This window comes from Corapipo altera, unplaced genomic scaffold, assembly GCF_003945725.1.
Source record: "Corapipo altera isolate COAL_440 unplaced genomic scaffold, ASM394572v1 23b, whole genome shotgun sequence".
Lineage (NCBI taxonomy): Eukaryota > Metazoa > Chordata > Aves > Passeriformes > Pipridae > Corapipo > Corapipo altera.
The window spans coordinates 9,138,434-9,161,986 of record NW_020884885.1 but is presented as its reverse complement, the minus strand read 5'-3'; the positions used below and the strand labels follow the sequence as shown (position 1 = coordinate 9,161,986).

At 51.4% G+C, this 23,553-nt stretch overlaps 2 protein-coding genes across 8 annotated transcripts in view; both read right to left on the bottom strand.

Annotated features, from left to right (window-relative positions):
* Nucleotides 1-9,237, bottom strand: part of DGKZ (diacylglycerol kinase zeta) — a 55,693-nt gene extending 46,456 nt beyond the window's left edge. Inside the window, exon 1 of the mRNA XM_027642194.1 lies at nucleotides 6,971-9,237. Within this exon, the coding sequence (XP_027497995.1) occupies nucleotides 6,971-7,209 (239 nt within the window). The 5' untranslated portion in view covers nucleotides 7,210-9,237. The remainder of the gene's footprint in view (nucleotides 1-6,970) is intronic.
* Nucleotides 9,238-12,579: 3,342 nt separating this feature from the next.
* The window catches only part of CREB3L1 (cAMP responsive element binding protein 3 like 1), a 61,583-nt gene continuing 50,609 nt past the window's right edge, over nucleotides 12,580-23,553 (bottom strand). For 6 of the 7 annotated variants that reach the window (XM_027642202.1, XM_027642201.1, XM_027642203.1 and 3 more), the window contains 5 exons: nucleotides 22,370-22,438; nucleotides 20,147-20,246; nucleotides 16,012-16,132; nucleotides 15,317-15,563; nucleotides 12,580-14,914 (listed from right to left, as the gene is read on the bottom strand). In XM_027642202.1, the coding sequence (XP_027498003.1) occupies nucleotides 14,878-14,914; nucleotides 15,317-15,563; nucleotides 16,012-16,132; nucleotides 20,147-20,246; nucleotides 22,370-22,438 (574 nt within the window). In that variant the 3' untranslated portion in view covers nucleotides 12,580-14,877. The remainder of the gene's footprint in view (nucleotides 14,915-15,316; nucleotides 15,564-16,011; nucleotides 16,133-20,146; nucleotides 20,247-22,369; nucleotides 22,439-23,553) is intronic. The other variant, XM_027642200.1, reaches the window with a different exon arrangement.

Here is a 23,553-nt window from a genome sequence, read left to right as displayed (position 1 = left end):
GGGGGGCGCGGCCGGCCCGGCTCCCGCCCCGCCGGGGCCGCGGGAGGGCGGCCGGGCAGGAAGTGCCGCCGCGCACCGGCGGTAGCGCCGTCAGCGCCGCCTGCCGGGAGCGGGACTGGCGGCGGGGTCCGTCCCTGTGGCTCCGCGCCCGGCGCCGCCAGCTCAGGAAGCCGCGTGTCGGCCCCGCCGCCCCGCGCTCGGGAAAAGGCTTGGCGGCGGGAGCGGAGCCTCCCTCCGTCTCCGCCTCCCATTGTTCACCACCGGACGGGGGGACGGAGTCAACAGCCCCGCCACCGCCCTCTCTGGGGACCGGGAGCCACCGCCGGCCTCGCTCTTACTCAGCCCGGCGAGTGCCTGCCCCTCTTCTCCCTGAGTCCAGGGGCACCTTGGCCATCCAGCCGCCGGCTCGGTGGGCAGGGGCTGGCCTGCTCGACATGGCTGTCAGTCTAGGCAAGGAGCGGCTCTCCCAGCCCTCCTTTGCATGGAAAATGTGCCGGCCGCAATGGCACCTTCACCGCTTCCCAGGGGTGTGGAGCCAGGCTGAAAGCCAGGGCTACGGGAGCTGCCTGGGCAAGGCCCCGTCTGCCTGCCACACGGTGTTTCTGCTGACCATTAGTACCCTGGGGCAGGTCCCGCTGGAAACTTCGAGCACTAGCTGTTCCCAGGAGGGCTGGTGGGGATGGGGACACACTTTCCAGCTCCCCAGGAGCGTGACGGCCCAAGCAAAGTCCCACTGGCCCAGTGTGCTCACAGACTGGGCGTCGAAAGCACCTGCACGGCTCTCCGGCATCCTGACTGGGAGGTTGTGCTGCGCAAGCCCAGCAATAGCACTAGGAGAGGAGGAGGGGATTGCTGGTGAGGCACCAGGCAAGCACGGGAAGCCTTTCCCCCAACCTCTGAAGCACGGGCTGTCAGCACCAGCCACAGCACCTCAGTCCCCCAAGAGTAAGAGGAAGATGGTAGATCCCAGCTCAGTGGGTACCTTGTATCTGCGTCCCCCGGAGGGCTCTGGGGAACGTCCCAGGAGCGATGCCGCCACATCTGCCGCACCACGAGCTGATGCACTCAGCCAGCCTGGGGTTCACTCTCGCTCTTCCTCCCTCGGCAGCTGCTTTCCGGAGTCATCCCGAGGGCAGGTCCCTGGCTGTGCTCCGCCACGACCGCCTGCCTGGGGCCTCGGCTTTGTTTGCACCCTCCACCTGGTTCCTCTCTCTGCACTTCCTGGAAGTGTGAGGGCGGCTGTCATTGCAGCCGACTGCGCTGCACTCTTCCCACGGCGCCGGCCACCTCCTCTGCTGGGTCCTCTCCAGTGAAGCCTTGCGCGCACCCTCAGCAAGCAGGAGCGTGCCCTGGCACGCCAGGCTGCCTGCCGAGGAGCCGCGCCTCCCTTGCTGGGTGGCTCTTTGAATGCCCCCATACTTGAGACAGCCCACTCTCCCAAAGCTGCACCAGCACCACCATGCAAACTGGGCCATGGCAGTGGCAAGTCCTCCGGCCACCCACCCTGTGCCATGCACAACCCTTCACGGCACCACAGCACTCACAACCCCTAGCTGTGTGCATCCTCTCTGTGCGGCGGGTCTGAAAACACCCTCCAGCCATGAGCGTTGGCTTACTTTGCACTGGAGTTTGTTGAAAAAACACCTGGGTAAACCAGGGATGGGCACTGTGGAAAGCAGAACCATCCAGGAGGCTCCCAGCCAGCCTTCAGAGAGAGGAGAGACGCCCTGACATTCATCATCCATCCCCCAGTCTGAGGGGACACAGCATGAGCCTGCAGACCCAGCCTGTCCCCACCTCCGAGAACTCCAGCTCTTCACAACCAGATGCTACTTGGTCTAATCTGGCCTCAGGAGAGCTTCAGATCATCAAGGGGGTCTGTGGACAGCTTCAGTGAGCCACAGAAAAACATGCAAGCAAAGCTGGTCCTGGCGGCCTGCACAGATGGCATTTCAAAAGGGGCACGTGGTCTTGCTTTAACCTCCATCATCAAAAGAAAAAAAAAGAAACATCAGCAGACCTTGATTTCACCAGGCAAGCTCTGAAACTGAACACAATCTGTGCTAATTAGTGTACAGAGAGAGGAAAAGGCAGGTCCTGGATGCCTAACTCCAGCTCAGAGATCAGGGAGGGGAGAGGTTTCGTTGTCACGGGAAGAGTTTGTCATCCCCACTGCTTTGCATGCCGCGATGGGTTAGGTGCATTTGCTCCCTGCCTGCGGACTTTTCCACTTTATATTCTGTGCTCTGTCTCATGGCACTGACGTCTAGCCCTCTTACCCAGGAGCACCAGTGCTTGGTGAGACTGTCGGAGAAGTAACATGCCCTGCCCTGGGACTTGCACCATCCTCTCTGTGCTGTGTCTGTGTGTCCTTCCACAGTTCTGTCCCTTGGGCTTGGTGCAAAACTGTGGAGGATCCCCTAGAAAGGCCAGTTCTGGCTGTTCTTGGGATGGAGGTCACTGTGCTGGGTGATTTTGTGAACCAGCACCCTTGTCTCTGCACTAGTCGTGCAGCCCCTGGTACAGAAAAGATGAAGCTGCCTGCTTCACCCAAACTCAGCAGGATACCTGCCTGTGGGATTTATTGTTAACTGGGATCAAGGGGTGCCCAAGGGAAGGGATGTCCCTTGGTTCAGGGATCCCAGCTCTCCCCATGTAGGAGTGTTTGGATGCAGTCTGGCATTGCCTCTAACCTCCTGACTGGCCTGCTCTTGAGGAGTCCCACTCCACAGCCTCTCTGCACACCCCCACTGCATGGAAAGCTGCAGCTGTGGCTATGGGGACAACCAGGGGAGGCTAACTTGGTGTCATCTTCTGCCTCAGGGAGCTAACCTGGCTTGCCTGATGTGGAAAAACCACAGCAGGAGAGAGGACAGAAGTATCCTCTCTGGCAGCAGCAGGGTCTTGGGTTAGCTTAAATCAGGGTCTTAATAGCACTTTCCTCCGACTGTGCCAGCCATGTCCTTTCCCCGACTGCACAGAGGGATGCAGAGACAGATGTCTCTGTCAGAGCAGAGCAGGCTCAGCTTGCTGGAAATGAATGGGAATTTGATTATGCTGCTCTGCAGAGCCAGGCTAACACGATTAAAAGGCCAGCAGGCAGGACTCAGAGGAAGGAGATCCCCTTACTGCCCCTTTCTCCCTGCAGAAGGAGAAGGTCTCCTTTCCTTCCTCCCCAACCCCTGCCATGTCCAGGCTGTTCTGAGACTTCACAAATACCCAGAGTCCAGGCAGATATGAAGGGAGACAGAAGAGAAGACAGCAGAGAGTTGCAACCAGCTTCCCCTGGGCCCCTCAGTGCTCCTACCTCCCTCTCTCCAGTAGCCCCTGCCAGCTCTCCCCTCTGTCCTGCCTGCCCTGTGACCAAGCTCCCTTGCTATTTACATTACAAAGTAGCCCCCTCTGCTCTGCTCTCTGGGTTATATTTAGCTCCCTGGCACAGAACAGCCTGTGAGATGCATTAGCTGTGTCCTATCTGCCAGCCTGGGGACTGTGCCGAGCAGCCGAGGTGCCCCACATCTCCCTAGTAGGGATGGGAGCTGGCAAGTTGATACCCCTCTTTGCTCTTCAGAGGCTAACACTGGGCTGGGGGGCACAGAGGGACACAGGACCCCCTCTTCCTCCTGCCAGAGATGCCCAGCCCACACCATGAGGAGCCCTGTGTGGCGTGGGCTGGTCCAGGTTCTACCTCTGGAGGTGGCTGAGAGCAGAAGGGCACTTGTCTGACACCCTGCACATCTATGGGGCAGGAGACATGCAGCATAGCCTGTGGGGAGCCCATGCAGGAGCTTCTGTGCGCTTGTGGTTTCCTTTCTGGGTAAACACCCCTCTGATCTTGGTTGATGGGAGCAGTGGCAGTGACAAAGGATACTGCTGCAAGCATCACCCTGAAAGCAGCTGAGAAAGTGAGGAAATTGAGAGGGAGCTCAGAACTGCTTACGAGAGGTTGGAGGGTGCTGCTGCGGCCCACCAGCACCTGTCCTGGGCCTCCCTGGACCCACATCACAGGGTTTTCCCTACAGCAAAGTTCTTCCAACCTCTAACTTGCCTTATTGCCACCAAAGCTGCCTCAGTCTCAAGCTAGAGATGATCCTGCCCCACCACAAAACCTTGGTGGAGACACTCAAGGGAAGGAGGAGCTGACTTTGGACTCCCATTGGCAGAAGTTACTCTCCAAGGGGTGAGGTACAAAGCCTTGGTGCTTGCTCCAGGTTTGCTGCAGTGACAGAGGGCATTGGGTCCTTCTGGCGTTGCAGAGGCACCTCTCTACTGGGAAAATTGTCCCAGAATGTGCAAATCTGGTGCACAAGCCAGCATCATTAATGTTTGGCACGAAACTGCTACTCAAAACCCTAAATATAACCTGAGTGCTGAGCTCTCTTCTACCCGCCCAAGGCGCCTCCATACACCGTGGCAGCTATTTATGGAAGGAACTTTATTTCCATGGGATTAATATAATTTCTGCTCATTTCAAAACCTTTATATAGCAGCTTATGCCACCTGCCCCTTGTGATGACTAATGGGTCCCAGCAGGAGCAGGCAGGTTGGCAGCAAGAAGACTGAGGTCTCCAACCTTCTCTTAACATTGAGGACACCTGTAATGCCCGCGGCCCACAGAGGAGCTCCTCCAAAGTCTGTACCAGGGTTCAGTAAGTGTCTCCAGATCCAGAGAGCACAGCAAAGGGATTTCTGTCAGCCTCCCAAAGCTTCTCATGCTGCAGGAGGGGCACCTGATGGAAAGCTGGCCAGACTCAAACCTCCATGGGTTTCACAGGACAGCACAAGCACATCTTCCACCCCAGACTCTTCCTCTCCCATTTCTCCTTCCCTTCGCTTGGCTGCCCAAAACGCAGGGTGGAGGAAGCAACTCATCCCAAGCACCGTTTCTTCCTTCACTGATGTCCTGCAGATAGCTGCAGCATTCCCTCCAACCCCCCAGAATCCTCTCTTCTGTAAAGCCTGCATTGAATGGAGCAAAGTCTCTTGGAAAGAGATCCCTAGTGAGGATTGAGTAGAACAGAGGTGCTTTGTGTAAGGGCAGCACAGGCTGGAGCATGTCAAGAGAGCCACCTGCTTTGGGTGACTGGGGTGGCATGGGTAGGATGTAAACAATCCCCAGCAACCTTAGACAATTCTGGAGCATATTCAGGCTGATCAAATTAGGTTGCAATATGGTCCCTTTCCTCCCCTGGAGGGGAGGCTGGAAAATTGCAGCTGGCTAATCCATTTGCAAAACTGTGCACATCTGGAGGAAGACAGCTAAGAGAAGAAAAGCCTGCTCTGCCCTCTCTTCTTGGCACAGTGATTTCTCATCCTCGGTGGCATCAGGGCAGAGCCTCAGTGAGCAGCTCTAAGTACAGAATGAGGACCAGGAGAGCTGCATGTTGCCCCAGCTCATGGCAAGGATCGGGGGGGCAGGGCACCCCAAGGAGATCTCTGCCACCCCAGCTCCTGCTCGTCACCCACAGCAGGAATAACAAGTGCTGGAGATGAGTCAGCTCAGGGGCCCCTCCTGCTCTGCAGGCACTAATACAGTTTCCTATTAGTTCTCATTACTGCAGTATTAGAGAGCAATTTCCTCATAGCTTGCACCGCAGCCCTTGCAAAGGAGAAAAAGGGCTGCTGTACACATGGGAGTGCGGATGGAGGTGACTGACAGCTCCTGCCCAAAATCTGCCTCCCCAGAGGAACTCTGCACTCCAGGGTCCCCAAGTCCCAGACTAGAGGCAGGAGAGCCCATCCAGCCTTCATCTGCCATGGCAGTGAACATGGCACCAAGATCCTCCATGTCAGTCTTCCACCTGCCTGTAAACTACGTGGCACTTGCTAAGCATGGCATGACATGGTGACATGGAGCTCAGAAGGACACAGAGACATCCCTCGGCCAAGCCAGCTCAGGAGAACCGTAAGGAGGCAGCTCCTGCCTTCTCCCCACTACTCAGTCCTAGACCCTCACAGTAATCCAGGGTCAGTCCTGCAAGTGCTCACATTTACTCTGGGCAGATACAGGATCAAACGATTTCTCCTCAATTACACCTAAAAGCCATTCTGCTAAGACTGGGGGTAGTAAATAGTAGAAGGGCTCAAACGCCCTTCTAGTGAAAAAAAGGGGAGGGTGGGACCCTGGGCCTTTCTCACTGTGACAGAAAGAGTAGAGCTGAGGTCCTGGAGATGCTGACCAAGCAGGATTATGACATTATGGTTGGAATTGGGAATAGAAGCTCACTTGAGTGTCACCAGGCAGTGGCTCCCACAAGCTGTAAGCTCTCTGAGAGCTATGAAAACCACTCTTTGCCTTCACCAGCTTTGCTTGGCTATAGCAGAGGTGGGTAAGCAGAGCAGTCCTGGCAGAAGAGTCACACCAAAAAGCAGGACAGATCTCCTCTTGCTTCAAGGTGCCCCCAAAAAACACATTTATAGCCTAAGCCGTAATCTCAGGCCCTTCATCTTTGTATCACTGCTCAATTTCCTCAGGTGGGATCAAGGTTTCTGGACCTGGAAATCAAGTAAGGGGACATTTGCCTTGGGGAAGAGGAGGAAAAGGAGAACAGGTGCTATGAGAAGTCCCTTGTATTCAATGCACTGAACAACAAAAAGCTGGTGCTGCAGAGAAAGAGGAAAACTTCCAGCCCATGGCCCCATGACAGAGCTCATGGGAGGCTCTTGGGCACAGACTGCTCCTGGGAGGCATCACAGCCCCAGGATGGGAACAGGGAGTTGGATAGAAGGAAAATAAGGGGACCTGCAAAAGTGACAATGGGACTGCCACTGCAGAGGGAGTTGTTGCATGGATGGGGAGAGATGGGACTAACTGGTTCCCTTGTCTTTGTGCTGAGATGGTTTCTGGTGAGAAGGTGCTGGTGGTTAATGGGAAGAGCCAACCCTGACCCTGTAGGAGGGAGATGCCCCAGGGCAGGGCACTCCTCTGCCCCAGCCCAGCCCTGACACTTGGGGACTGAGGTGTTCTTACCTGTAAGAGGCTTGCTTTCTGATGGCCAGTTGCAGGAACTGCTCCTCCACCTCTGCCACAGCCACTGCCCCTCTCATCTCCTCCCAAGCTGGATCCATGCTGTGGAGGCCCAAGCGCTGTGCTCGCCCAGTGCTCTCTGCATCTACTGCTCCTTGGAGACTTGCTGTGGCCCCCCTGGCCACCTCCCCATCATTCCTGGCAGGGGAGAAGTCTCTCCAGCTCCCGGGACCTTCAGCCATGGTGAAGTGAGGTGTCTTTCCAGGCGAGGAGTCCTCCAAAACTTCTTGGGCAGCCTGGTCTTGCCCCACAGAGTCCCACAGTGCTGCTCTGCTTTGCCTCCTCAAGGCCGTGGGACAATCTCAGCGAGGCTTAACCCCCTGAGGAAGCACAAGCACGAGAAAAAGCAGCGTCCAACTTTTTGCGGTGGTATTTATCAGCCTCTTGATAGTAGCTTGGGCAGCTCAGGCACGGCAGCTCAGGCACAGCAGCTCAGCCTTACGCTGTCTCTGCTGCCCTGCCACTCCGAAGCGGAGGAATATCTGAGAGAAACACAGAGTCGCTGGTGCTGCTCCTCGGAGGTGCCGGCACTGAGGGCAGCGGGGAGGGAGTGGGAAACACAGCGCTCGCCGGAGAAGGGGTCTTAGGAGAGAGCACGGTCCGGGGATAGCGATGCTTGCAGCAAGCGGAAGAGAGCTTGGGTTGCCTTCTTGCGAGGGTCCCTCTCCAGGCACGTCCCTTAGTGTCCCCAGCAGCAGCAGCCGAGCAGGAGCAGCAGGCAGAGGTAGGCAGCGAGTAAAGTGCCTGTGCACTGCAGCAGCTCGCAAAAGACAAAGCAGAAAGTGAGCGTGAGTGTGTGCTGTGTGCGTGGGGAGGGGGCTGCGGGGAGCTGCACGGAGCAGGCAGCCTGGTGTCACCTTAGAGACACTCGAAACTGGCACTTAACCCTTCGGAGTCTGGGGAGGCAGAGGAGGGTGACCACTCAGCCACCCCTCTCTGCTCACAGTCCAGCTGGCATCTGCCTGCCTGCAAAGGCTGCTCAGGGAGCTGGGTCTGAGCCACTTATCTTAACCGGACCTGCCATCAGGTGAAGTCAGGCAGCCTGGAAAACTGCATGACAGCAGCCCCAGCAGAGCAAAGTACCTGTTGTTTTGTCCAATTATCCAATATGGATGAGACCTGTCTGGGCACAGGGTCCCTGACTATGGGCAGTGGTACTCAACCAAGCAGGTATGGCCATAGCATGGCCTCCCTCCTCCCAGCTGGCTCAGCTCCTTGCCATTTAGGAGGCCACATTATCCCTGATTTTTCCTAATTCAAGGCATTTTTTTCTCCAGTCTTGGCATCCAGAGGTAGAAAGGCCCTTCTGTTCTCTGCCTACATCCATCAGGAAAGTTGCATCATCTGTTTGTCCTGGGCTGGGACTGAACTTTGTGACCACAGTCCCAGCTATGGCCTGCCTCAGCCTTGCCCACTCTGGTGCTGTGGATGCCAGCTGGGGTGAGAAATCCCCACAGAGCTCCCATATGTGCCTGATTTGTTCTGCCCCAGATTCACATGCTGAGGCTTTACCTGCTAGGCACTGGAAAATTTGAACTTCAGGTCTATGAGATAGCCCCTGCATCATGACAGGGCCCGACAGCCATGTATTACACCAAGAACACATTGCCGTCACCCCTAATCCCAGTGTCATTCCATGAAGGTCTGGCACGACTGGAGCTGGGACTCGTCCTCAATGTGCTCTGACTGTTGTATTACCTTGGCAGTTGTCAGGAGCAGCTCATTCGTCTTGCCAGCACTCCCCATCACCTCCATGTGGCCCTGTGACATCTCTGCTGCAGGGTGCTGTGGCACAGCATATTCCCATGCCATTCCTGACCCCACACTCGGAAGCAGCAGAGGCTGGAGAAGGGCTGTGTCTTTCCCTGGGAACCACAGCCCAGTGGCACCTTCAATTCAAGTTACCTAACCTAAATGAAACTATGACATCTCCCCCTCTCTATTCCTGCTGGAGGATTTGCGCCTCCCAAGGGGTACAGCAGCCCCCGTGCCCACTCCTCCACAGAACCGTGACTGGCAGGGAGTCCCACACCCTCCTTGCTGTGTGACTCAGCCCCTGCAGCCCCCACAGGGCTTTTGTTCCCCATTAAAGCTGGAGTGCTGCTGGCTGAACCCTCCCTGATGAGCAGAGCTGGCCCTGAGGAAGCAGCTTCACCCTCTCTCGCTGGGACAGAGACCTGCCTGGGAGCTTGCCAATGCTCCTTGCATGGATACATGGCCCTGCTCCATGTCCTCTTGCTGCCCATGGGCACTGCAGAGGCTGGGAGAAGGCTGTGGAAAGGGAGAAGCAGCAGGTGGCCAGCTGGTGCAGAGGGACCTGTGGCACCTCAGTTCTTTTCACCACCCATGGGGCAATGCCTCCCTGCCTGCCCTGGGGCTGTCTCTGGCCTGGCGGTGCCCCTTTTGCCATGGACTTATGAGAGCCACCTTCACCTGTGCTGGCCAAGCTGCCAGGGTAGGACAGAGCTGGGCTGCCCAGAGGAGCTGCTGGGGATGCAGGTCCACTCATGTGCTCAAGAGATTTTGGCAAACATCTGTCTTATCCCTTATGGTTAAAGGCCACCAAGCTGAGGAAGGGGATGGCCAGTAAGGGATGGATGCAAGTTGACAGCTGGAGGAGAGCAGGCTTCAGACTTCCAGGTGGGAAGGAGTGGAGAGCATTTCTCACTGGTGGATGTGTTGGTGACATAGGAAAGGAGCTTCAGGGTCAGAAGCAGAGACCCTTATTGCAGGAAATGTCCCAAGAGCCAGGCAAAGCAAAGCTCTGGGGTCACAGCGCCTTTGATCAAGGCTGAGAGAGGGCCTGGACAGTGGGTACCTCCTGCCTTCCCAGGGGGGCTGATCCTGTGCTACAGAAACCTCCTCTACAGGGAGGAGCTGGCCCTTTCTACCCACATGCCAAACTGTACAGATGTCACACAGGCAGGGCAGGCCAGATTTTGTGTGTCTGGAGGAGACATCACAGGATATGCCTGCATGAGGGGATGTAAAGGATTGCTCAGGCTTCTGCATCTTTCTCTGCCCTCCTGTCTCAGCAGGACGTTTCACATGTCTGTCACAAATGGGGTCACCCTTCACTTGGAGCTCCCTCAGGACCTGGGAAGAGCAGGCAGATGCTGCCTGGGGACAATGTGGCTGGGCAGTTGTGTTGGGTCAGTCCTGTCCTCCTGGCACCCAAGGCACCCTTCAGCTGAGCCAGGTCACCTGTTTACATAGCACTCACCTGTACCCTGGGTGGGGTTTCCTTCTGTGTTGGCACATGGAACAGTGCAAGGGTATATTGGTATTACCATACAGACCCCATCCTCATTTTTGCAGGCACAGGCAGAGCATGAGCCTTCTAGGAAGCAGCATTTCTAGTGAGTACAGCTCTGGGAAGGTACAGTCTCGTCCCCTGGGCAGAAGAGGAACCTCCACCCTGCTCACCTCTAAGCCCCATTCCAGCCACCACATTAGAAAATCAACACAGATTTGTTGAGGCAGGCTGGGTCAGTGTCCATCCAGGTGCCATTGCTGTTAACAAGCCCTCAGTACCTCAGTATCAGGAGGTGTGACCTCCCCATTCTCCCCAGAAGGTGTCCAAAGCCCAAGCTCCTTGCCAGGCAGCAGGACCAAAGCCTGCTGATCACATGATGGATCCATGTGAGTGCTAGCACACTCCCAAATGGGAACAGAAGAGGGACTGTGCTAGGCTTGGAGAGTGGGGATACTCTCCTGAGATCCCTAACAGGACTTGTCCTTCTGTAACGAAAAAAACATACCCACAAGGCTGCTGCTATGCACTGCCAGTGACCTGCTTGGCAGTGGCGTGCCTCAAAAACCAATTATTTTCTCTCTCTCTCTTTTTTTTTTTCTTTTTTCAATTGGCCTGGTAACAGAGAACAGTCAGGAATAATTTGTCTCTGAAAAACGAAGTCCATGTTCCGTTAGTGCTCCTTTGCTCAGGGGTTGTAAGTGTCGAGAGTGCATAGGCTTCCTAGAAATGTGACCCTAAATGAGCAAAAGCCCATCTTGGCATGGCAAAGCTTGACTGGAGGCACTTGGAGCAGACCAAGCACAACTGAGTGAGGCTGAAGGTGACTTGTAAAGAAGGTGACTCTTGCTTTGCTAATTCTCTTGTTCTGCTCTAATTATCTGCTGTAGCCAAACTGGTAGATGTGATTGGCTGGCTGCATTTCAAGAGCCATAGCAGGGATCAAAAGATCCTAATGTGCCTGCTTTGAGCAGCTCAGAATTATCTAGTAGACTGCAGAATTAGGAGGATTTGTCAAGATGAAGGGGAATTTTCTCCTGATGGAAGGGGGTTCTGGTTGCTCTGGCCACGTCAGTGATAAGGCACCAAAGCCTGAGAACTCATCCTTTTAAGAATTTCCCTCTTGCACCTGTTTTCCAGTGTGCATGAAGGCTGCATGCCAGAATCTCCCTGGAAGGCAATTCCTAAAGAGCTGTGTGAAGTTTCACAGGGGTGAGCAGAGCAGGAGCCACTCCCTTGGATGAAATCTGGTGAGTGCAGAGAGCAGCCCCACCCCACAGTGGGGGAAGGTGCATCATACCGATGCAGGAATAGGAGGCTGCTTTTGGACAAGGTGTAACAGGGAAAACATCAAAACTCGTTCTGGCCCAGGACACAAACTGCAGGGCAAGGCCAGGCATTTTCTTGCTTCAGTGGGTGTGCAGGGGAAGGGAGCTCTACAGGGGTCTGCAAAACCCACGTCAGTCTAACCCGCCACTCTTCAATGACCTGTCACAACAGCGTGGCATCAACTTTACTCTCTCCACAAAGAAATTGTAATCCACATGCAAGCCCCAAGCCTCACATCCTTCTGCTGTGGCAGAGTCAGTCCTGCAGTACCATCCCAGCCAGAGGTGAGAGACAGAGCCACCTTGTAGCATCCCTGAAAGGGGCTACTGCTTGGGCTGCCTTCCAGATATGGAGGGCCTGACTGCAAGAAAGAGTTGTTTCAATAGCCAAATTCTAATGTACCCACTTGGAGCTTTCTAGAAAATGAAGATTTGTTTTCTAGATCCCATTGCCTTGTGTTTCACATAAAATCAGGACAAAACAAACCAGTTTTCACAGATGCCAATGGACTGTCAGAAGTACAGTCAGCCTACCAGCCAGGACCCAGGTCACTGCCAGTCGGAGCGCAGCTACTCTGCTTTTACAGTTAATGGAAGGATTTAAGTACTTTTTCAGACAGGATGGGGCCAGAGCTATGTCTTTGTTGTGCAGACCCCCTCACAGTCCCTGCACCTCACAGACTTTCTTCCATGATCTTCCTTCTTTAAAGAGGATGATAGTGGTATTTTGAGGGGGGGAAAGGAACTGAGACAGAACAGTTCTGACTTGTTCAGAACTGCAGAAGAAATGACAGTGCTGCTGGAAATAAAACATGCAAGTTAGCTTCTTAGCCCCCAACACTGAGCATGGGGTCCCAGTACTGAAGCAATTCTGCACGTGGCCTGGGAATAGAACAGGGAGCAGGAAGTGAGGAGCTGTGCATGTGGGCTGGCTTGACCATGCCTCAATGAAAGGACCTGTCAACCCAGGATTGATGCTGCAACTTTTTATTTTATTTTTATTTTGCTTCACAAAGCAAATGCAGAGCAAGTGATAGGAGGAGGAGAAAAGGTAGCTTGGAAAAAACCAAAACCAAAAACAACTAAAAAAACCCCCCCAAAAACCCACCAACCAACCAAAAAAAAAACCAACCAAAGAGGAGGGAAGAGGCAGCTGCTGGAGTATAAGTGGAAAGTGAGCTGCTACAAGAAGTTCATAGATGCCAAGCCCGCACTAATTCTTAATAAAATACAATACTGAAAATAGGATCTGAGAGTCTCCAAAATACAATATCTTAAGGGATCGGCAATAATACAAAATAAGGTTCATTATGTACAAACGAGTTCTGCTCTTGGTCTCTGTACAACGGTGGGAGTGAGAGGCATGGGGACATGCTCAGTGGAAGTGCTGGGGTGGAGGAAGGCGTGCTTGGACCCGGCAGTGGTTCTTTGTGCTGGAGTGAAGGTGGAGGTTGGGAAATGCAGTGGTATCTGGTGACCTTGAGAAGAGCTATGCTGAAAGCCACCTTCTTCCTCACCCCACTGGCCACGCAGGTATGGCTGCAGCTAGCTGTGTCCAAATTTTTCCTAAATGGCTTTGGGGGTAAAACCAATTTTCAAAAGGTAGAAAAGAAGGATATGAGGGCCCTTCCCTCGCTTCTCCTATTCATTGAGCAAGAGCCATCCCATCCTTCCTCTCCAAGGGGCCTTCTCCACTCCCAGACTGGGTGAAGAGGAGAGGCTGGGGCAGTGCAGAGTGAGGCCAGGGTGCTTGATGAGAAGCAAGTGGAAGAGGAACCTGCTGTGAGACCTGACAGAGTGTGCAGGGACTCCCATGTTAAAACATGGGGCAACCTGGCACATCGCAGATCTCCAACACTCATGTCCCATGTTGTCCTTTCATCAAATGGCAGCTGAGGGAATGGAGCGAGGAGACACTTGAGCCTTTCTACAGGGCTTTTGATGGGGAGGGAGAAGGATCAGAAATGAGTGTCTGGGTGCTAAAAAGGATGGCACAGGCTTGAGATGAGGTCACTTCAACACCAAAATTGGCAAGTCTGGCCTGAGGGATGGTATGACAAGCGTTTGCTACCTTTGGTGTCAGTACTTAGAAGGAAGAGGTCTAAAACTGCCTTTCGTTACCCTGGCCAATTCCAACATGCCACCCCTTTCCTGACAGATGTACCTGTCTCCAGAAATGCCAGTATGTCCTCAGCGGTTTTCACAACACTATGTGTTGTGTAAACACGGAGGATGTGAGGGGAACGATGGCTAATCTGACAGACCTCCAATGGGTTTCAGAGCCTTCCTTGGTGGTTCATAGAAAGACTCCATTTCATGGAGTCATGAGGCCAAATTGGGGATGGAGAGCTGGGATGAGGGTCAGATTATAGGAATGTGTTTCACTCACTCTCAAAGGAAATGCCTCCAGAATGGAAAGTGAGAAGACCACTGACCTGGTTAGCACTGCACTGTAGGGCCCAAGTTGGGAACAGATGGAGAAATATCACTCCTGCCAAAGCAGGGGTGCTGAGGGTGGGGAGAAATGGGTTGTGGGGGAAAATTGTTATCTATTTCAGAGCTCTGGTTGTCTAGAAGCTGCTGGCTAATTTTTATGGTGATTTATCTGTCTGGGATCTGTCTCCCCCACTCCGTTTGTGTGCAGATTTTTGCAGATATTTGGCGTTGAAATTACGTAGGCATGTCCATCAAGAGAAAACTAGAGCAAGGAAGAACTAGGTTTTCTCTCAATGGAAGGAGAAATATACTAACTGATGGAGGGTAAGGAATGAGCTCAAACTCTCCAGAGCCATCTCTCCAGCACCAGCATCACCCACCTCTAAGTCTCCCAGGCAGGACAGTAAATCCAACACTCTCTCTCTCTCTCCTTCAGGTGCATCTGATGTAGCCAAGGGGTACAGAGCTGGGGACAGCCCCCTGGGTCTGGAGGCTTTGGGGAGTGAGCTGAGTAGTTTGGGGGCTTCCCCTGATCTCCCTCCACTTCAAGGTGAGCCCACATCCATAGGGTAGTGCTCACTTAAGCAGAAGGTAAGGCCAGGAGAAGAGGGTGTCCAGGGCTTCTCCAGAGATCTACTGCTGGTTCTGGCAGTCCTGTGACAGCCCTTAGAGAGATCATTACTAATGGGAAGAATGGGGAAGGGGAGGAGCTGAACCCAAGGCCAGTTTACTAGTGTCTGAATGCAGTGTCCTCTCCTGCCAAGTCCCCTCAGTTGCTTGGTGAGGAGGGAATCCTGCAATCTGACAAATGAGGCCTTGAGGTCCAGCAGCTGCTACAAGAATTCAGTTGTCTCACTGGAGCTTGTCTCCCTGAGGGAAAGAAAAGACAAAGCATCAGTCAAGGTTCATTGCAGCCTCCTATCCAAATTCACCTTTCTGTGTGCCCAACTAGTTTGCTCTGATCAGGATGAACTCCTTCATCAGGTCACTGAATGGAATGCAAACCTGGGACCACCCGAGTCATCCATCCCTCTGCAGCTCTATGCTAGTGGGACACTGCTTTATGAAGTCTCAAACTTTTGCTCTAGAAAATAAACTTGTTCTTATGCTCTCTGCCAGCACCGGCCTCCTTCAGCCACTGCTCTTAGCTGATTGCCTGCCCCAGGTGGCTCAGCTGTCCTTAGCTTGCAGCAGAGGGGACAGACATGCCTGCTGCTTACTCCCATATGCCATGCTGTATTTTGGGCTCAGAAGGTGGCCCCATGTGCTTACCTCTCATGGAATTGCTCTTTGAGGTGGGTGAGAGTTGTGTCAGTTCGGTTCTGGTCGGGACCCTCCAGCTGGGTTTTGCTCAGATATTTGGCTGTCTCATGTGTCCTGGCCAGATGAGGCCTTCCCTCCTCAGATTGCCTTTTTTCAGCCTCCCACCCCTCAGGATGGTCCATGGTTAGGAAGGAGCTATAGCTCTCTTCTAAGGAGCCAGCACCCTCATCATAGAAAAGAAGGCTCCGTGACTGAACTGGAAAAAAGGAGAGCATTGGTTAACAATGACGATAAGGTCTCTTGCAATGGGTATGGGTCATGACAGTGGTTTCAGCACATGCTCACCCAGACTTGTCCATGTCTAACTGTGCAGGATACCCTCCTCCCCCCCCAGCTTCAGGAGGCAAATGAAGACAGACTCCTGGACACATAGCCTCTTCAGAATACTACCAGTCTGCCCTGGGACTATTCCCTCATATTCCTTCCTTTGACACTTGCCATGTTTTAGGACAGCAGTTAGCATGGAATGACAACAGGCCCCAACAGAGTTTTTACCACTGACAGATTAGGAATCTTCCCTCACCACAGCCCCAGCATATGGGATAGGCACAGAGGGGAGGATGCTATTGCCTGAGCAGGGACTGTTGAGAGCAGAGCCAGAAATGGTTTGACAAGTTCAAATGGAGGAACCACATTAGACTCACTCTTACTAGTTGTGTAAATGTCTGGTGCTGGTGTTGCTTTCACTGTCTGTGATGCTGAGGAGAACTCAGGGAGACAGGGCATCAGGGATCCCAGGATCAGAACGAAGCAGAGTGCCAGCACCTAGAGAAGAGATCAGCACAGAGTCAGTGCCGCTGAAGAAATGCCATGAAGAACCATTCCCCTCCACAGCACACAAACATGTGGCTGTGTAAGAAGATCTGATCAGGCTGACAACTGGGTACCTGTGGTCCCCCAGGATGGGAAGGGACTTGCTGTTCTAATCTCTGCCTCAAATCTAAGAAGGGAAGTCAGAAACTTCCTCTTGTTGCTTTATTTGGAGTATTTCTGGTTCAATAGTGAGAACTTGTCCATCCAGTTGAGAAGAGATAGCGGAAGGTGTAGCTGAGAAACAAGCTGAGAAAGAATGAGACTTAACAGAAGGGACAAACTCTGCCTTGACCAAAGGGAACCTGACCGTTGGCTCAGCAGGAGCTATTGTGAGCTGTAAAGAAAACAAGCTCACTTGGAGAAATCTGTGAGGTACCACAGGACATAGCAAGGTGAAGCTACTATCCATGCGAGGACAGAAATGACGGCAGAATTACAGTTGCCTAATACCTGATAGTAAAGATGCTGAGTCCAATGAAAGGGTTAAATTTATGCTTGACATGTAGGTATGCAGGACTATGTGTGCAAGACCTTCTGCTGTCAGGCACACCAGTCAGAGCTACTAGCTCAACAGGAGAAAGGCATACGAAATCTCCCTGGAAATGCCCCTCAGGTAGGTCTGGACCTGTCTGGAAATTCTGTTGTAACTGTAAAGCTTCAGAGTGAGATGCCAGTGCTGATTTTAAGAGCCTCTATAGAGCTTAGAACTGTCAGTAAAGAGCAAGAAGGGACATAGGGGAAATGGTACAGAGCCAAATGCTTATTACCTGAACACCCATGCCACCAGCTCAGTACTCAGACTTAGCAGCCAAAGAGGCAATGCATCTGTTGGTGATTTCTACTACCTATGTATATACTAGCTAAGTTTGACCTGGGGGGACACCTGTGGGCACAGCCAGCAATTGCTTGACTGCTTTTCAGAAGTTCACCTATTTCAGAATAGCTGTGCCTAATTAATGCACAGAAGCTGGTACATCAAGGTAATTTTGACCACCAGTGGATTCCAGGAGATATGGAAGATAGAATAATAACACGAGGATACTGCACTATGTAAAGAGGGATTTTAATTGTCCAGACTCTTCATGGCTGGTTTTAAGGAAGGACATTAAACATAGACAGCACAGATGCTGTCTAAGTACATCATATCAGGCATACAAGGCATTTAGAATCCTTATTCCACAAAAACAGAGAAAAAAAAATTATGAATAAATGTTGCTTGGAATTATCACAGCCAAACACACAACTTGCAGAAAAGGGAGCCAGCCCTATGAAGTCTGTTCTTCCCTTCTAAAACAAAACAGGTTTTTGAGCTGGGAAAGAGCAGTATACTTAACATCTTGCTTTAACATGGCTTTCAACTGGGGCTTTGCAAAACAGCATTGTTTTTGCTCTGTTTTGTTTCAGGTTAACTCTGATGCTCTGATTCAGTTCCGGTTCAAACTCTACAACACTTCATAACAATAACTTGTGTTTTGACTCTGAGTACAATTCATCTCACAGCTTTTGACCATCTCATTACTCGACCTCTTAAAAGTGAGGGAAATCAAGCTAGAGAAAACTACTTCAAAACCAGTTGGAAAAGTGGAGGAAAAATTAATCAAAAAAAGACATACTGAGAGTGTATTTATCAAATGGTTCACTGTCAAACTGTGAGGAAGTAGCAGATGGAGTAGCAGAGAGATCTGTTATGGATCTGGCAAGATTCAGCATTTTTAAGCTTTACTTGAACGATGGACTGTATGAAATCTGCAGATGGGAAAGACTACAAAGCAGACTGGCTTTTGGTCAATATTCAAATTCAGAATTATCTTGATCATGGGAAGAAGTGGTCCAAGAGAACAGTGGGAAGATCTATACAGACAAATGTGGAGACCTGCTGAAACCTCCAAGGTGGCAGGACTGATTAACAGAGGAAACACATCAGTGACTACATGTTTCAGCTGTTCTAGAGAAGAAGATCTGGAAGTTAAAATGGAGCACAAGACAGGCCCAAATCGGTGTCACTTTGCAAAAGGCAAATCACAGCCAATGAATAGACTTCCTGGCTGGATCTGTACTGGCCTTCAGGTGGAACACTGTGTACAGCTTTGGGCCCCATACTTCCAAAAAGATGCAGGGTCACTGAAGAAAGTCTGGAATAGAGCTCTGGGAACAAGCAGTGATTCAGTAATTCAGCCTACAAGGGAAGACTGAAGAAATCATAGTGATTTAGCAGAGCAGACTGAAGGGAGTTGCTCAAAAACAAGAGTTTTCCAATATGTAAAATGCAGATGCACAAAGGGGGAGTAAACAGATCTTGCTTGGGCAGAAGAAGTTCTAATAGGCTTAAGCTGTTGCAAGGGAGATTGAGATGAAATAGCAAGAAAGCTTTATCTGGAAAAGATAACATAGTACTGAAATGGTTTGCCCTGGGAGGCTGAGTACTGCTTACCACTGGAGGCCTTCAAGAACTGGCTGTACAAACATCCAGCAGGAATGACACAGAACTAAAGAAGAAGGGTAGTCTGTTCCACTCCTATGCTGCAAGGCATGATGATTCTACATATCTTTTGTGATAAAAAGTGCTGTATTTGAAAATGGAAAATGGGAACTAGGAGGCTTAAGAGAGGAACTGGCCAAAGATAGAAAAGCAAATTACAAATTCTTGAAATGCTTGGAAGCTAGGAAGCCTGAGAGAGTTGGTGTGTGGGCTGGGATGCCTGGAATGAAGGGAGCAGCAAGGAGAGATAAGACATTGTTGGGACGCTAAATTAGGTATTTTATCAGTCTGTAGCACAGGGGATAACTGGCACCTCTTCTGGACTTGCTTATTCCAGGTAGTAGCATTGAAGATTTGCTGCAGCCAGGGATATTCTGATGAAATGCTGCATTAAGGACCAATAAGCCACTGGGCTCAGGTAGGTCACACCTGAAAATGTGGAAAGAACTCGAGAATGAAGACGTAAAGCAGCAAAAAGAAAAGACAGTCATTAAAATCTGGTCTGACATGGGGGCAGCAAAGAGTACCAAAAGCTTGAGCAGATTTTGAAAGTGCTGGAAATTATAGAGCAGGGGCTCTGGAACTATGGAAACTGAACCAAGAGCAAGAAACAATCCCTCAGGACACTGAGGATACTGAGAAAATGGGGCAAGCTTCTCACCATCTGTCTGCTTTTCGTGACTGTTAGCAGTACAAAAGCGATTACCAGATAAAGATAACTAACTCTGACAAATTTGTCATGACCAGCTACTATGACAATCCTGCAAAGACATCACAAGGGTGAAGGTTATATTTTTACCATGGATCAGAAAATTTCCCCCAGCCAAAACTGAGATGAAGAATAAGCAAATGACTCTATTTATGGCTACACAGTGGCATGTCCTAAAACTCCTCAGTGAAGCCAATATTATTTAACCATGATCCTCCACTAGGAGAAATGAGAGGTAAACAGGGATTACCAAAATAACAGACAACCCTGATTAATTTTGGTTAGTCAAAAGGGCAAACAAAGAGAATTCCAGCTGGATTTAACAAAGCCTGATGTGCAGGCATAGCAGAACATGCCATTTCTTGCTAATAAACACAAGGTAATGCCCACTGGGATGAATACTTGGACTGTTTGTCCACCTTGCTGAGTTAAACATTAAGCATTACCAACTCAGCAAAAGAAAACTCTACCCACTACAATGGAAGCTCATTGAAGATTTTTTCTGAATGGCTGATACCTAATGAAAGGCAAACAAAGTGCCATTTTGCCCAAAGAACAAGACAGTGAAAATGCAGGAATTATTCTAATGTTTCTGCATAAACAACTGACAATACCAATGTATGTATGACCCAGGGCCCAGTTCTGGTGACTATAATACAAAAGGAGAGAGCAGATGTAACTGGCAACACAGCAGGGCAGCAGGGAAAAAGGCAGAGGCAATCTACAAAGCTGTCTGGAGAAGCATGGCCAATAAGGAATATGGAAATGAAGCTTATACCATTAGGCAGGTCCCGGTCTGCGTGGAAGCCATTTTATAAGGTCTGGAGACTTTCCCAGCTACCAGAGCCTGCAGCTTCTGTAACTGCTGGAGCAGAGTCCTGTGATAGGAAAGAACGCATATCAAAACTTGATAAGGAGGCAGCAGCCAGTGAGCGAGGCAAGACTATCACTACTCTCTTCATATTTTATCTTGATTTTTCCTCCTTCTGAAAACAAGTATCTCCCCTTTGCTGTATCTTGCCCAAGTTCTCTGAACAAACAGACTTGGGAAGTGAGAGACAGAAAAAGATCTCACCAGCAGATCCACCACCACCTTCACTGCACCTACCCATTGCTGTGAATGTCTCATTCATTTAGGACTCCTGGCTGCCTCAAAGCCCAGCCTGTCAACTCCCAGAGCAGTGGAGGGCCAGGGTACCATGAAAACCAGGCTCTGGGACGGTGACTGAGCTTTGTAGACAGCTCAGGCCTTTGGCACAGACTTGTCTGCTCCCACTTCACTCACTGACACACTCTGAAGCTCCAAAGCATGAGGTAGAGAGAGAAATAAGAAACAGTTGTGATCCACTCCAATTTATTCAGTCTTGGCAAACTCTGCAGAGGAATATGGGCAAAGCCAAATCTTGAGTTCAGCAATTAATCATTCTCTGGCTGCTCTGGTTGGAACATGTACTAAGGTCTCTCTGCCCCATTTAACTGTTCATGGGCATCCACACACATAAACATAAAACAGTGGTAAGTGTTACCAAGAGCTACTGAACCCTTCACTGAGCTGGTAAAGGAATCTGGAATAAGGGAGACTACAAAGCACACAGTTCCCAACAGCTGCAAATTACTGAAATGCAGACTACTGCTGAGTTTTCCTGGGGGAGCACTGACTGTTTTACACAAGTCTGTTTGAACTTTTATGAAATGCCAGGTCCTAGAGCCAGGTGATTGCAGGAGAATCCCAGCTTTATCTCTTTCCAAATCCTCTTCAGCTACTTGTACACGTGGAGAGAAGCACACAGTGTCCCACTGGCAGTGCTCAAAAACCAAATCCAATTAGAAAGAACACAATGTGTATTTTGAAAAAAAAATCTCCCGGTTTTTAGGCCAATCTCCTGATTTTTCAGGGTGGGGCTAATGCTTTTTCAGCAGCAGGGCTGCCCACACTCCCAGAGAGGCCAGGGGGCAAGTTGTGCCTAATGCATGAGAGCAGCTGGGCAGCTGTATCTCTGGCAGATGGGAGACCTCTGGCTCTTGCACACCTCTGCCAGACCACACCTGACAGCCTCCAGTCCTGGCACCAGTGGCTCCCCTGGAAGCCAATGCCACAGCACTCATGTCATGGATGGGAGGAAGGAATGCGGTAGAGGCGCTAGGAGTTCTCCATGAGCTGTAATGGCAGCAGAGGAGTGGATGAGGAACTGGCTCTCTGGCTGTGGTTCTCCTCTTCGAGTTGATATAAATGGGGCTACAAAAATGAGCATCCCCTTCACCAGCCCTGCACTTGACCCTGTCCTTGCTCACACCTGCTGCACCCAGTAATAGCGAGCAGATTTGGGCCCTTCTCCAGCTCCTGCTGCCCATCCCCACTGCAGGGGTGGGAGTCTTCATATTTGCTTCCAAGGAAGAAAATTCCCCTGGTGATCAGTTGGCCAGCTCTGCATATATGGAACACCATATGCACAAGGAATTACCCTAGATTTGGTTGGAGCTATCTTTATTAGAGGAAGGGCCTTTCCCTGTATTCACCAAGTCTGTTCAGCTTTCTCAAGAGAAACCTGAAACAGCCACAATATGTCCAGGGCCTTGTATTCCTCCAAAGAGCCCAAAAGCAGAAACAATGGGTCTGAGAGGCTGGTGTGAGAGGACTCCCTTGATCCATCTGTCCTGGAGACAGCCAGAGACCTGGACGGCAATGTGGAAGGCAGCATGAGCCCAAAGGGCTGCAAGGAGAAGGAGGAAAATATAAGGGATATGGGAAAGGCCTTCCCTCCCTCCCCTTGCTGCGGCGTGGCCTGGTCATCCCAACACAAACATTCCAGGCTTGCTAACCAAACCCAGCTGCCTCATTGCTGTCACAGGCTGAAAACCAGTGCCTTGCTGAGCAGCACCCATCCACCAGGAGCTGGGACAGCCTGCCTTTCTCTTCTCAGCCCTCTGCCCCAGCACTCCCTGACTTCCCTTCCTGCTCACCCTGCCCTACCCATGGAGGGTCAGGTCTAGCTCCTCTTACCTGTTTGCATTTTCTAAGGTCTCCACTTTTTTCCAGAGTTCATTGTTTTCTGTTGTGTATGTCTCGACCCTATGGGAATAAAATGCATAAGCCAGTTAGTTACAAAGGCCAGACATATCAAGAATGTAGTGCTTGCCTCTCTTGGGATGTGGAGGCTCAGTAGCCTCATCCATCACCTGCAGATATGGCCCTGAAGTCAAATGTTACTGGCCCAATGTTGCTACCAGCCCTGATGGAGCAGGGATGAGACTGCAAGTGAACAGTTAAGTGTGATAGTTCAGGGTTTCCCGAGGTTTGGGAGAGACAGTAACATTTGGTTACAGGCAGATCAAGTCAGGATAGACCCAAAGTTACACAGACATTTCCATCACTTCCAAATCCCCCTAAGAAGCATGAAAAAGGAGGAGGAGGACAAAGTAAAACCTCTCCCACTCAGACTGAGAACCTGCCCTGGCTGTGCACCCTGGCTGTGAAATCCAGGCTACTCCGTGCAAACGCTGGGCCAGTTACGACTGCAGACACTTGAGGGCAGCAGAGAACCTGCAGGCTCCCTCCTACGGCTTCCCAACTGCGTGGTTGGGCTGCAGCTGGGACAAGGGAAGGGGAATGCCTCCAGCCCGGAGGAAGGCAGGCCAGGGACACAGCCTGATCCTGACGGAGGCTTCCAGGACAGCCTCTGAACTAGGCGTTCCGTGCAAAAATTGGGCTTGCAGCAAAAGTGTCAAACTGAATGGTGAAGAGCCCAATTACAGGTTCTGACTAACCAGCTTTTACAGAAAGCCAAGCTGACCAAAGACATGTTCCATTAAAAAAAAATCACTGAATGCTGCTTTTGGTTCACATTTAAACCTGGCATTGTTTGAAAGCCATCTGTCATAGCAATGCTCCAGCGCAACAAACTGCTGAGTACATACAGGCACCACGCACGGCCACAGCTGGGAAACAGGCCCCAGCACCAAACGCCCTGGACTTGTCCCTTAAGCAAGGCCAGCCAACTCCCCAGCTCCAGCTTGAAGGATCTGGGTGAAGGATCTGGGTGTCAATGTGGGACACTAGCTGGAGATTATGTGCTCTGATGCCTGGACACACATATGCACACTGAGATGCTCCGTGAGAACCTGAAGATGCCTCAAGTCATCTGTTTTAATTCAGCATTTCTGTGCAACTAGAGAAGATAAACAGGT